This window comes from Malaclemys terrapin, chromosome 5 (genome assembly GCF_027887155.1).
Source record: "Malaclemys terrapin pileata isolate rMalTer1 chromosome 5, rMalTer1.hap1, whole genome shotgun sequence".
Taxonomy (NCBI): Eukaryota; Metazoa; Chordata; order Testudines; family Emydidae; genus Malaclemys; species Malaclemys terrapin.
The window spans coordinates 86,521,647-86,535,935 of record NC_071509.1 but is presented as its reverse complement, the minus strand read 5'-3'; the positions used below and the strand labels follow the sequence as shown (position 1 = coordinate 86,535,935).

Here is a 14,289-nt window from a genome sequence, read left to right as displayed (position 1 = left end):
GTCTGTCTACCTATGCTGGGAGGCTCATTCCCAGTTGCAGAGTTGACATATCCTTAATGTTTTACCTCTTAGAATGCATCCGGTTGCACAGTGAAGCTTTTTCATAAATATTTCCTGAGGGAGGCTGCCCTAGAATCCCCATAGAAGACCTTTCTATAAAGATGCAGCTTTGACACCCAGTAGCCAATGGTTGATACTGGGTAGGAGGTTGCCCTGGACATAAGTGGGGAGAAGAGTCCCATCTAGGTTGGGGGGAAACTTTGGCCTGAGTCAGCAGATGCCAAACAGCATCTCTTCCTCTCCATCCAGTTACATAGGCTTGGGTAGAGATAGAAGACGCTTCTGGGATGGAGTCGGCTTTTGAGAACAGCAAAGATTTCCCTAGCAGAAAACAGGAAGGAGCACAGCAGGATGAGAGGGCCCACATGTGTCAGTGCTGTCAGACTCTGTTTTTCGGTCTGCTCCGATTGAGGGCTTATAATTTCAGTGTTGTTTGGCCTGATCCAACTCATATTCAAGCCAATGGAAAGACTCCCTACTGGGCCCTGTGTGCTGTGGTGATCTCCTTAGAAATTTCTAAGATCGACCCGTTAGGCCAGATTTTCAAAGGTTTTTAGATGCCTAAAGATGCTGTTGGGCACCTAGTGACATTTTAAAAAGCTATATAATGAGACAAACGATCAGATTTTTAAAAGGTATTTGGACATCTGCTATAGCCACAGTCCCTGCTGTGCAGTGCTCTTCCTGGGATTTGTACATGAGGTAGCACTTACAGGCTGTCTTCAGGGCCATTATCACTGCAAGTTGTACCTCAGAGTTTGTCTACACAGTGTGTTAGTGTGTACCAGCTGGGGGGTGAATTCTAGTGTGTATGGGGTGACCATATTTCCCAAAGAGAAAATGGGACACCCCAGCCATTTGCCCAAGGTCCCCCCGCTATTGCTGGTTGCTGGAACCCTCCCCTCCCGTGCCAGGCTATTGCCCGGTCACTTGAACCCTGTAACCCCCCCCACACACACACTGTTGCCTGGTTGCTGGAACCCTGCTCCCTACCTCCCCTCTGCAGGAGGGCAGGTATCTTTGCTCGCCACCTCTGCACTGCACTTTTTTTGACAAAAGTGGGCATTTGTCCTGTTTGCTCTTGCCAATGGGAGCTGCAGGGGTGGCACCTGCAGGCATGGGCAGCGTGCTGAGCCCCCTAGCCGCGCCTCTGCTTAAGAGCCGGACATGCCAGTCACTTCCGGGAGCAGGGTGGAGCCTGGGCGGGCAGGGAGTCTGCCTTAGCCCTGCTGCACTGCCGACCAGGAGCCGCCTGAGGTAAACACCGCCTGTCTGGAGCCTGCACCCCGAACCCCCTCCCATACCCAAAATCCCTGCCCCACGTTGGGACCCCCTCCCACACCCTAACTCCTTCCTGGGGCTCACACCCTAACCCCCTTTTGGAGCCTGCACCCAACTCCCGGTCCCATCCCTGCTCACATGCACTAAAAGTTCCCTGATACATATTGACCTAGTCCTGTTTGAAGGAACTTTTAGTGTGGGCCAGAAGGGTCCACACAGCCAGTTAGTGTGTGATATGATGATGCGCCCTAATGTAGCGTGAAGACAAGCCCACAGTTAAACAGTTAGATTTACTCTTCTCTTGTGTCCTACCTGTTCCTGAGCCACTCTAGGATTCCCTCAACCCTTCAAAAGCCTTATACTCCCCTGTGGAGAGGACTAGATGTGGAGCTCTGAAATAGATTGACAAACCTAAAGTTTAATCAGAGGTACTCATTTGAAGTAGAGATCACCTCAGCCTAAGCAGTTTGCAGTGGATCTGAGGTTCTTCCAAACAGTGACACTTTAGGCAGTCAGTTATATATACATTTAAAATCTGAAGTGTTGAGAGAAAATGTACCCTTTGTATGTGAAGGTAGGGCACTGGGCAATGACTTTGCTAATCTCTGAATTCCTCACTTGTGTAATACTTCAGTTTCCTATACCTGCTTGGATTCCATCTCGCTTGAGGATGAGGCAGAGAGTGAAATTATACCATCTAGGTCTTTCTTTGGGTATTGGAGGAAATCTGATTAACTTTCCTGGATCAAATGAATGGGGGGAATGGGTGGAAATGTAACTTAGTCTCTGATCCTTTGTGGCTTTAGTATAACACTTAATGTTCAGCAGATGTGACCTAGTACTCTGCAGCTGTAAATATGCTGGAATGTTGAGTACATGTTTTGACTTGTACAATTGTCTTAATATTTCAGAGTATGTTGCAAGTTTGATCTCCTTGTTGGCTTTGTCTTCACATGCAAAAGATTCCTTGATAGGAAGTGGCTCCATACAGCTGACACTATTTTCAGATGCATGCTGTTCTGAAGGAGGAAAACCTGTTTTGAATGACTTTTTTTAAAGGGGTTTATTCATATACATATAATGTGTTTAACATTGTCATCTCAGCAGATTTCATGATATTAGGGTTACCATATTTTAATTAAAAAAAAAAAAAAAAAAAAAGGAGGACACTCCACGGGGCCCCAGCCCTGCCCCCTCCCCTGAACGCTTCGCCCTTTGCTCCTCCCCCTCCCCTGCTTCCCACGAATCAGATGTTCGCGGGAAGCCTGAAACAGGGAGGCAGCAGGTAAGCTGGGGCGGGGGCGAAGAGGCGCAGCCCAGTCCGCGCCACCCCGGCCGAACGGCTCCCTCCAGCGGCCGGCTAGCCCTGGCCAAGAGGCTCTGGCCCCGGTGTCTCTGGCCTGGCTTGGCTCGGACCCTGGGGTGCCGGCCCTAGTTCCGGCCGAGCGCGCCGGCCCCAGCCGAGCACCCCAGCCCCGGGCGAGCACGCCTGGACCTAGTGACTCCAGCTCGGCTCAGGCCCCAGCCCCAGCTGAGCAGCTCCGGCCGGTGGCCGAGCACCCCCAGCCCCAGTCCCAGCAGCTCTGCCCTAGCTCGGCTTGGGCCCCGGTTCCGGCCCGGCCTGGCACCGGCCCTGGTCGAGCGGCGCCGGCCCCAGCGGCTCCGGCCCCGGCCTCAGCCCAGCCCCAAGACCCCTCCCTATTTTCCCGCACATGTCCGGCTTTTTAGCAATTCCCCCCGGACGGGGATTTGAGGACCAAAAGGCTGGACGTGTCCAGGAAAATCCGGTCATATGGTAACCCTAATGATATACATCTTTATAGGGTATTTGAAAACATCTCTTGAACTGAATACATTTTAAAGCTAATTTAAGTGCGTGTGTATTTATTATAGGGGGAGCAGGTAGCAATTCCTGTGTTTTGGCTGCCTAACACTTTCCAGTATAAAAGATTTTTGTTACCTCTTTTTGGAAGCATTAATATCTTCATTGTTTGTTTGCAGCAGACATTTGTAATTAAGTAGGTGGAAAGATTGGTCAGTCTAGATAAGTGCTTTTTCTTTGGTCTGATTAGGTTTTGCTGAGATATAAAATGTGGAAAATGGCTATTTCCCTTTTCTTGCTTGCAGAACTCAGGAAAAACTTAGGCAACATGCGAAAATTAATAACTGAACACGAGAATTTTAAGTTTGGGCACATAATGCCAAGATGGCAACACTGCGCTGGGAAAAACCTGGTTGCTGCTGTGTTAGGCAGATTCTATTTACCATCCCTGGTAGAGGGAGCCATACAGAGCCCACATAATCTGACTCCTTTCCTTGGATAACAGCCTTCTGCTGCTGCCGCCAAGTAATGAAGTTAGTCCTGGAGCTAAAGGGGTGGAAGTCTGTGCTGCAGACCTGATGGCTCACCGTTCAAATCCTGCTCATGATGCAAGGTTCTTACATTTATACGTTATAGAATTTTTGGTTTTTAAACAAACTGGGAAATTGTATACAAATAAACAACATTAAAAGAATGGTATTTAGGTTTGAAAAGTCAAACACTGAAAAGGTAGAAATACCTGATCTAGTGTTTCACTGGCAACCTTAATTCTGCCTCTTTGTATATATGTGTTTGTTATGGTACAGACTCTAGCTACGTGATCACTTTTCCCCCTTCCCTCCCCTCCAACAGAACCCTTGCATCATTTAGTGCATAAAATTAACACGGTGGAGGGGAAGGGGGAGGAGGGGAGAGTTAAAATTGCTTTCCTGGCTCATGAAGCCAGACACTGGGCACCTGGATACCAGTAAGGAAAGATTTAACTATCACCTGAGCAGGTGCAGGATGACTCTGAAATGTGCCTTAGCCAGATTAAAGGGCTGGTGGTGATGTCTTATGGTTAGACTTGATCTTGGTGAGCCAAATGTTCCTGTTGTTGCTGCATGTTGTGGTTTGTATAATATCTGCAAGATGAAGGGGGAAATGTTACCACCAGGGTAGGGGAGGGAAGTGGGCAGGCTGTCTGCTGATTTTGAGCAGCCTAACCCAAGTCCATTTACTAGACACTATCTGGTGCTGTGTGGCTGAGGGCAGCCTTGGAAGCACACTTTAAGGGTTTGCCTTTGCCAGACAGTGTGTTACTTTGTTATTGCACCATATAGTATTTATCTTATTTACTTTAATTTTTTTTGGATGCAGGGGAGGCTTTATTGCTTCAGGGGATTTACATCTCTGTACTGGAAGGCAAATAAAATAATGTTTTTTTCACAAAGTGGAACTTCATTATGTAATCTCTCTCTCACACACACACCACTACTACTACTACTACTACTACTAAAAAAGAGAAAGTTGTTGCATGTTTGCTCCCCTGCTGTGTGTGTCTTTGTCTTCGTCTTCCCATCCCTCCTTTGCTTTCAACCTACCCTTGTCAATGTACAGTACAGTGAATGGGACCAAATTGACTTTGCTGTACAGTCTCTGGCATATTTCTTCCTAACACAGTTCTGTAGTATGAACCGTCAGGTTGTTATAAATGGAATCATGCTTAAAAACTCCATTTTCATATTTTATTTTTGTGTATTATTGCTTGCAGGGTATTAAATCCCAATTAGATGTGCTGCTATCATTGATGACTAAGTGGAGAGCCTGCTGTGTATACAGATAACATGTAGAGTTAATAATTTTGTACAATTTATGCACTTTTCTAAAGGAGCAAGAGCACTTCAAACTGTGTACTTAAAAACTTAGCTGGTTTTGTTCCAGCAGGATATGCTTCTGTTTATCTTTAATTATTTAATCTCATTTTAAAAATTGCAGTACAGTAGAACCTCAGACATATGAACACCAGAGTTACGAACTGACCTGTCCGCCACACACATGGGTGTAATTTTGGGGGACGAGGGGAGTGGACATCGTTTCCTCAAACAGAGGTATGGCATGGGGGGGTCACGTGAGGTCAAGTGCCACTGCTCTCCTCCCCCCCCCCCAATTTCTGTGAGAGCCAAGCTGCCCAAGGCTTGCACTTCTCGGCCTGCTGGGGGATGGGGGCTCTGTTGTTCCCATGCCTTGTCCCCAGAGCTCATTTGGCCCCTCTTTCCGCAAGCAGGGCCCCGGTGAGGAGCGGAGGAGATGGGATGGAGCCACTTCTCATGTTGGGTGAGGGAGGGTGGCCTCTCCAGCTCGTTGCCTCCTGAGTCCTAGTGCTGGCCATATTCCCCTTTGTGTGTGCTGGACACCCTGCATGACCACCATCCTGTTTCCTATATAGCGGTGAGTGCGTGCAGTGGGGTAGGAAAGGTGTGTGGAGTGGGGCAGGGGAAATGAGGGAAGCAGATTGGGGTGGTGGATTAGTATTAGCATTTTTCTTTGCATAGTAAAGTTTCAAAGCTGTATTAAGTCAATGTTCAGTTGTAAACTTTTGAAGCAATAACTTCCATTCCTGAGGTTCTACTGTATATAATATGCTCCAATTCTTAGATGACTCATCAAAAGTAACTTACCCTGCTGTTCCTGTTGTCCCATTTATCTCAGAGTTTAAAATGCCAGTTGTATTGTTTATAGACAGGGTAACATGATTTTTTTGCTAGATTTCAATGCAGCGGTTTCCTCATACATCCTACAATTTTGCAACTGACTTCCAGGTGTTAATTAGTTGGGCAAGTACCAAAATGTAGTGAACACATTATCTTTTCACCCCAATAATCAAAATATGCAAGTCAAAACAAGCCTTAAATATTTCTTCTGCAGAGCAGGATATTTAGGGAATATAGTATATATATTTTCATAAATATGCAAAATATTTTAGGTTCTATAATCTGAAATCATAACTTTTTCCACCATGAAAGTCTACAAGTCCACAGCACTGATAATGACTTCAAGATGCATTGAAGCTGATACTATATCTTAATTATGCAACTGTTAAAAATATCATTTGTTTTTAATTAAAAATACAGAAAATAAACCAAAATACAATTTGGCATGTGGTGCATATAGCTACTTACAGATAGATCTCTTCCATCATGATAGCCCACCTTTTTTAGCACTAGCTAGTTCTTGTTAGAGACATTGTTCCTATTAGTTAAGAATTAACTAATTTTTATATCAATGTTCTTTTCACTATTTATGCTGTTTATTTTCTGTAGTTCTCTCGGGTTGAACAGTGAAAATAGACTAGGCAATTTCTCTTGTTTCCAATCTTTCATTTCCAGCCTCTCATTTTGTTAGCATCGTGCTACAATGTTTGGGTTTTAGATGCAGCAGAATCAATTCAAACTGTCATCCATTTAAAAAGAAACACATAGTTAGCCAGTAAACTGTTGTTAAATCCTGTATTTACACCTGAGTTACATTAGTGTTTCTTCTTAAATATTGCAGTTTCTGGATTTTCAATTTGATGGGTACTTTTGTTGATAGTGGAAATACATCAACTTTTTAAAAACATGGATGTCCTGTTCTGAGAATAATACTGTATATAAAAAGATATTAATCCAGCAAGAAAAATGTCTTTATATGTGAAACTATTTTATTCATGAGAAATATCCCACTCTTGAGCTAAAGTAACTTCAATCTAATGCCAAATATTTTGTTTTTCTTTAATAAACGTCAAACATGCTTTCACTTGCAAACTTATTGAGATTGATGGGCTGACTTTCAATTTTTTTTAAAACCTTTTCTCTTTTGTGAGAAGAATTAGTATTTGTTTGTGACTATCCTAAGTTTGTCATTAGGTAATTAACAAAAATTAGATTGTATTTGTTGTCTAGCAATTTCTATTAAATTTGTTGCATTTTAAAGAGTCTTGAGCCAAACACAAAACCTGTGTTTAAGAAATCCAAAAAGAGAAGCAGATCTTAAAAGAAGGAAATAAATTATTACTTTTACTATGTCCTTGTATGTATGTTGGTGTTAAGGCTGTATGTTAATTGTGAAGCCTTGGGTGTTCTGAAGAAGGATAGTAAGAAGAGTTCATGAGTTTTGTATTATTGTTGTAGGCAGAGAAACATCTTTGAGCATCTGAGGAAAATGTTATTAAAGTAGAGCAATGCAACCTTAACTAACATTAAACAAAGGTTGTTTTTTTTCTGGGTGAATTGCCTTATGTTTTAAAGAACCTGCATAAATTGGTGATGTAAAATAAAAAGCAGGTAATGCAATTCTTGAAAAGAATAACAATGATGTAGTGAACCATCAGAGACTATAGTGAATGTTTGACTATGAAAACTGTCAACATTAGATTTAATGTGGCTGTTGCAACTTGGTGTGAATCTGCTGTCATGTATAGAAGACCTAGGACTTTACCTAGTAAAGAACGTTGTCATTACTTAATGCAGCACTTCAGATTGGTGACACTGAAGTCACTGTTGATATTAGAGTAAATGGAGCCATTAGAATTTGGTGTCATATGTAGACAGTTCACTGCCCAGCAAGCAGTGTTGTCATAGTGTTAATGGGGTGCTTTCAAACCGGCACAGCTTAAATCAGTTATGAAATAGAACAGTATTTTCTAGAACAGTAAAGTGGAAAAATATAGGCGTTAGTTATGTAAATTGTAGGTATACTGTAACATACACCAGAAGCTTAGTGTAGAATCTCCATTTGTACACTTTGCAAAACTATTAAAAAAAAAAAAAAAAAAAAGTGAGACACCAGGGACCCAATTTCAAAAACATCTGTCTTTATTTCCCAGTATTTTAGAATACATTATCTCTCTACACGTTCCAGCTACACAGAAAATGAAAAGCCCTCCTGTGGTTGATTTTGTTAGTTTGTTTTATCTTTTTTCTGTAGTAAAACATTTTAGCAGATATTCCCATTCTTTCCCTGCTTACACACAATTCTCTGATGCAACCTTAACTTTGATTTTTGCCAGCAATCCATCATAACTAAGACTGTGTCTTGGACCTAATACTGATATTTTGATATTTGACACCTCTCACCAAACGGTCTTAAACACTGATGTCTAGAGACGTTGCTTGTTTTTTCCTGTTTTCCCTTTAGATGGTAGCAGTGACTTTCAGCAACGTACAGCTCTCTTCCTGGTCTCTGCATGTTTCCTCCTGTCATCAGCCTGCTATACTCTGGGAAAATAATGAGTAACATCATTGCGTTCTACCTTCCTAAATTCCTGGTGCATTGTCAACTGGACATAATATTGCTCTTTTTACAATCCTAAACCATTGTACACTACATTGCTAAACAGTGGGGTGGCTGCTGTGTGTAATGTGTGTGTGTGTTTCTACTGTACAGTGTGAATATAGGGCCACATCTTGCAAATTGCTTAGTGACCTCATTTTCCTTTGGCTTTTAAACAATACTGAAAGATTTGAGGATGCTTAGCCCCTTGTAGGATTAGTCCCACGCAGGGAGGGCAGGTTTGTATAATTTTTGGTGATGCCCAGAATGAGTCCAAGTCCTGCGCACCCCCTCACCCACCCCCACCTGCCTTTTATTTTTTAAAATAGTGTAAAAATGGACTGGAAACAGTAAGCGTTTAACAGTTTTCCTATATTGCACAATATGGGTGTGTGTGGAGGGATGAGGGCTCTGGCTGGGGATGTGGGAGGGGGCTCGGGCTATGGCAGAGGGTTGGGGTGTGGGGGGATGAGGGTTCTGGCTGGGGGTGAGGGGCTTGGGGTGTGGGAGAGGCTCAGGGCTGGGCAGAGGGTTGGGGTGCGGGTTGTGAGGGCTCTGGCTGGGGCTGCAGGCTCTGGGGTGGGGCTGGGGATGAGGAGTTTGGGATGCAGGCAGGCTGCCCTGGGTCTGGGGTCAGAGAGGAGGACTCCACAGTCCCCCCAGCCCTCTCCCCAGTGGCAGCACACTCATCCGGCACAATCACTGCACGTGCTACTAGGGGCCGGGCCCTCTCTCAGATCCAGGAAGCCCCTTTGCCTCCCCTGTGGTAGGTACCGGGGCAGGCTGCCATCATGTGTGCGCCTCCTCCTTCCGCTGGCGGCGGTGCCTCTCCTTTTTGTAGCCGGCAGTGGCTGGCGAGGGAGCGGAGAACAGTGTGGAGTGGCAGGGCAGCTGCCAAGGGTGCAGGCAGGGATGCTCCAGGGGAGGCACGCAGGGACGGAAGGCGAGGTTGGGGGATGCTCCGGGGGAGGCGCACGGGGCAGCAGGCAGGGCCCAAGGAGAGACCCAGCCCCGAACATTGGTGGAGCTGCATCCCCGTGCCTTGAATTTGCTGGAGCACTGGCATCATGGGCCCATATAACTCCCCGCCTCTGCTCCCATGCGCTTGTGAAATACTCTGGGGGGGTCCTTTGAGGCACAGGTGCTATAAACCCAAAATACTGCTTACTATTTGAAGTTATAGCAGTAGATTGTTGTCCTATAAAGGAAGTTTGTTTTATGGAACAGAAATGAGATATATTTCTCTACCAGATTATAAAGTAGCTGGGTATTAACAACTAGGGGTTACGGGATATATACAGATTAGCAGAGTGCTTTTGACCTAGCACAGGATGCGTATATGTGAGAGTTAGTGTCTATGAAACTTGTAACTTATGGTTTAAATATTGCAGTGTAGAGGTGAATTGCCACATTTTGTTTCTGTTCTGGAGTCACCATGTATTTTTATAGAGTTCTATAATATTTGTGGTAATTCCATCAACAACTTTGTTTTTCCTATACCAGGCTGATTTTTAAAAGGATGAAGGGTGAACTGATTGCCTAATGATTTCCAGACAGGATTAAAATGTTTGTCTACATACCTCTAAAGTATCTTACTTTAGCCATTCCCCTTCAAGCCTCAAATAAATCCTGCACTGATCTGTTCCTGATCCTAGTCTTCAGGTTTTCCCCATGCTGAGCTGACTACATTCAGTGTCCTGAGTCAGCTGCCTTGGGAATGGCTCTCTCATACCCCTGTTTGTAAGGGAATGCTGAAGCCTGTCACCTAGCCTCAGCCCTCTCTGGGGGAAGTGAGAGGGGAAAAGTTTCCATTTTCTTTCCAGGGAACAACTGTGTACCAGTGATTGTCTCCTATCACAGAAACGAAATCCAAGTATGTTAGGAAAAGATTTATTTGGCTTAGGAAAGAAAAATATAAATGAATTTTAACATAAGTTAACAGAATAAAATGAGATACTGCTGGATTCTAGGCAAACCTTCCTGAGAGGTGGTAAATCTTGTGGTTACAGTCTATTGACTAAATAGAATTAAAATCTTTGTCAACAATGCTTGTATGCTTTGTCTCCTGCAGCCTGTGGAATCATTTATTTCAAACATCCTTTCCATAGATCAGAATCTCTCTCTCTAATGGCCCCCCTTCAACCCTCCCTCCCAATTCAATGGCTTGTGCAGAGGTTTACACATTACACATAGATCACTTTGTGGTGATTAATCACTGTGCCCAGCAACATGCGTCTCCAAATAACCAATCTGTACTATGATTGTTTTGTTCACCTTACTCTTTTCCCCTCTGTCAGTCTTTAAAGGATTTAGCACCCCTAATATAAAGCTTTACCGTAGGGTGTGCCTGTCCTGTATCCCCTCCCCACCCCCAGCTGGCTGAGCACGGTGCTGCAGGGGCTCCTTGCCTCACTTTCCCCCCACCTGGGTTTTCTTACTTTCCCAGGGATTCACATGTCTCAGACCGGATCACTCTCCCTTCCGGGATAACAGAAGTCCAAACAACCAAAAGGTTCTTCTGCTCCTCTTGGGCTCTTCTTCAGCCCACCCTCTGGGCTCGGTTCCTATTTCCTTCTAGATTACCTTTAAATCTCTCTGGCACTGGGATAGAGCCCTGACTCTTAGTCTTCTTCCCTAGAGTCCCCTCAGAGTCTCAGTCCCTTTCGGGCTACCTTTCTATCTTCTCTGCTATGGGATAGTCCACTGATTCCCAGGCTACTTTCCAGGGGTCCTCCAGACCTTACTTCAGGGCCTTCCACAGGAGCCCAGCTTGCTCTCTTTGGTTTCTCCTCTCAGCTCTTTTAGGAAGTCAAGGTGTTTCGGGTTGTCACCTGACCCCAGTTAGTCCAGCTTCCTAAGGGTACATCTACACTACAGCGGGGAGTCGATTTAAGATACGCAAATTCAGCTACGTGAATAGCGTAGCTGAATTCGACGTATTGCAGCTGACTTACCCCGTTGTGAGGACGGCGGCAAAATCGACTTCTGCCGCTTTTTGTCGGCGGCGCTTACTACCACCTCCGCTAGTGGAGTTAGAGCGCCGATCCCCGAGAGGTCGATTTCTACCCGCCGATTCAGGCGGGTAGTATAGACCAGACCTAAGATTGGGAGACATAATTATGGCACAAGTGGAGCTGACTAACTCAGGCCTCCTGGCCCTTAAAGGGGCAGGCAGCCCTGTCACAGAGATTTTATCATCTCTTCAGTCTGTCCTTTTAGAGATGATGGGCACAAATCCCAGGGTGCATACTCATGGCAGAATGCTCCAGTGGGACTCTGTCTGCAGCTCTAGAGCCTTTCTTAGAGGGACTCCACAGAGCACAGGTGGCAGTGCAAAAAAAAATTAATGTAGCCTTTGGTTGCATTAACCTTTGAGGACTTGCCATTAGTGATGGGGTGATCTGCATCCTCTTTCCCAGTCTTGGATATTTGAAGCCTTCAGCATCTGGGCCAAAGGGCATGGGGAAGGAGTTGTAGAGAAGGCATCACTACATGGCTGGTTCCCATCACCTTTGGCTGAACAATACTAAATTATTTTTTATACCATTGTTCCATGAATTCGATGCAGCATCGTGACTCCTACTTTCAGTTCTAGTTTTCTGGATCAGACAAATAGTCAGGTTGACTTTATTCTCAATTGGTAAATCATGCCATATTTTGTCCCAAGCTGCTTGTAACAAAAAAGCATCTGAACTTATGTTCCCAATGCTTTCTATATTACATGCACCCCTGCATATGTCCTTATCTATGTGAAATTGGGAAAAACATACAGCAGACTGGAAACCGTATATGCTAAAGGGGTGTAAAAACAGTTTGTGCTGGTTCAGCTCCAGCTAATCCTGAGAATAAAATGTTTACACAGTGTGTTTTATAATGGTCACTCCTGGTCCTTCTGAATTGCATGAGATAGCTAAAAGATTAAATATTAACTAAATATATCAAATTGCTCTTAATATTGGCTGGTTTCAGAGTAGCAGCCGTGTTAGTCTGTATCCGCAAAAAGAAGAACAGGAGTACTTGTGGCACCTTAGAGACTAACAAATTTATTAGAGCATAAGCTTTCGTGGACTACAGCCCACTTCTTCGGATGCATATGCATATAGTCTCTAAGGTGCCACAAGTACTCCTGTTCTTCTTTTTTTAATATTGGCTGAGTATGAAGATGTAAGGAGAATCTTTACTGCAAGTTAAGAGTGTATGGGGACTTTCATCCTCTTCTCCACCTGCCTTTTAGGGCTGATGACATTCCAAACTCTCTCATGTACTATAATCAGACATTACAGTAGAAAAGTGTATGTTTTGATCTCAACTTCAGTATTAGAAATCTTAATGATCGTTTATAACATTGTGATATTGTAACTGAGAGCAGAATTTTGGCTAGTTAATATATCCAGTAGTCTGCCCAAAACAAGAGCAGTTTTGTGCCAATAGTAGTCAAATACTATCAATAAAAGCAGCAGTGAGAAGCTGGCTAGGAAAGTCGGAATTATTTTTGTACAAGATACTTGCAGTGCTATTCATTTGCCTTTTTAAATGAGATTTAAGAATTGCGTAGCTGTGGAACTTCATAGTTCTACTGAAGTGATTCACTTCACTATAGGACAAGAAATTGCTGAAGTCTATTGAAAGATATAAAATGACACATTTCTTGAAGATCAAATTCACATGACGTTCAAGTTGCTAAAGGCTTTTATTTGAATTAAAGACAAATATAGTTTTAAATCCTTGTTGTTTGCCTTGCAGATCTTTCGGCAGCCCAAAGAAAGTTTGCCCACTCTCTGAGGGATTTTAAATTTGAATTCATTGGCGATGCAGAGACGGATGATGAAAGATGTATAGGTATGTGAGAGCTCTGTGTGTGCGCATGTGCGTGTGCATTACTGGTTTTGTTATGCACTCCTATACCACTATTTCCTTTTTTCTTCTTTCATGTTACAGATGCATCCCTGCGTGAGTTTTCAAATTTCTTAAAAAATCTGGAAGAGCAAAGAGAAATCTTGGTGAGTTGCAACGTTTTACTGTAAACAAATTGTAAGGATTCAGATAAGAGCCAGTTAGTATTGTTTGCCACTGTATTAATCAGCAAAGTGTTAGCATCAGTGATTTATTATTGTGCAATCTCTTTTTTGCTAATCTGGATTTACAGATTGCAGCTTCTTCTCACTAAAGGAAAAGACTTTGATAATGAAGCCAATGACAATGAACTGGCCCAGAATTGTAGTAACAGATTACATGCAAAAACATACATTGATGTAACATTAAGTTTGCATATTTTACTAAAAAAAACAAAAAATGCAAAATTTGTGAGACCACCTGTAACAACCCCATGATTGGGTGATCAGCAGGGATTGAATCCAGGACCACCATAGCTCCAAAACACAAACCTTAATCATTTTGCTCAAAGCACCTAAGTCTTTTAGCTGGAAGCAGTAGCAGTCTCATGTGGGTTAGATACAGAAACATTAAATTAGCTCTATTGAGTGTATGGAATGCTTTCTACTCCTGTCTTCCTTGCTCTGTGTAACTTAATATATTCTGGATCATAACATCTCCCCCAGTCTGTGACTGATAGCTGTGTTTCGATCTCTGTGGAAGTCAAATATGGCTCAGCATTGACAGGAAACTCTGAGGCTATGCCATTCTACTTGCTCCTGCCTGCCAAATGCTCTACATTCAGCACTGAAACAAGTTCAGCAGTTCAGTTCCCTCCTGCCCATGTCTCCAATTTTAATGGCCCTATTTTGTTTCTGGCAGTAGCAAGCCCAGGGGCAGTCATGATTTCTCAGGGTGGAAAAATGTGATGCTCTGCCATGCTGTCTTGACTTGGAGCCACG

General features: G+C 43.8%; 1 protein-coding gene across 5 annotated transcripts in view; it reads left to right on the top strand.

Annotated features, from left to right (window-relative positions):
- The window catches only part of ARHGAP10 (Rho GTPase activating protein 10), a 241,199-nt gene that overhangs the window by 68,057 nt on the left and 158,853 nt on the right, over positions 1–14,289 (top strand). For 4 of the 5 annotated variants that reach the window (XM_054030633.1, XM_054030631.1, XM_054030632.1 and 1 more), the window contains exons 2-3: positions 13,199–13,294; positions 13,394–13,455. The exons of the other annotated variant lie outside the window; for it this stretch is intronic. In XM_054030633.1, the coding sequence (XP_053886608.1) occupies positions 13,199–13,294; positions 13,394–13,455 (158 nt within the window). The remainder of the gene's footprint in view (positions 1–13,198; positions 13,295–13,393; positions 13,456–14,289) is intronic. 5 annotated transcript variants of the gene reach the window in all.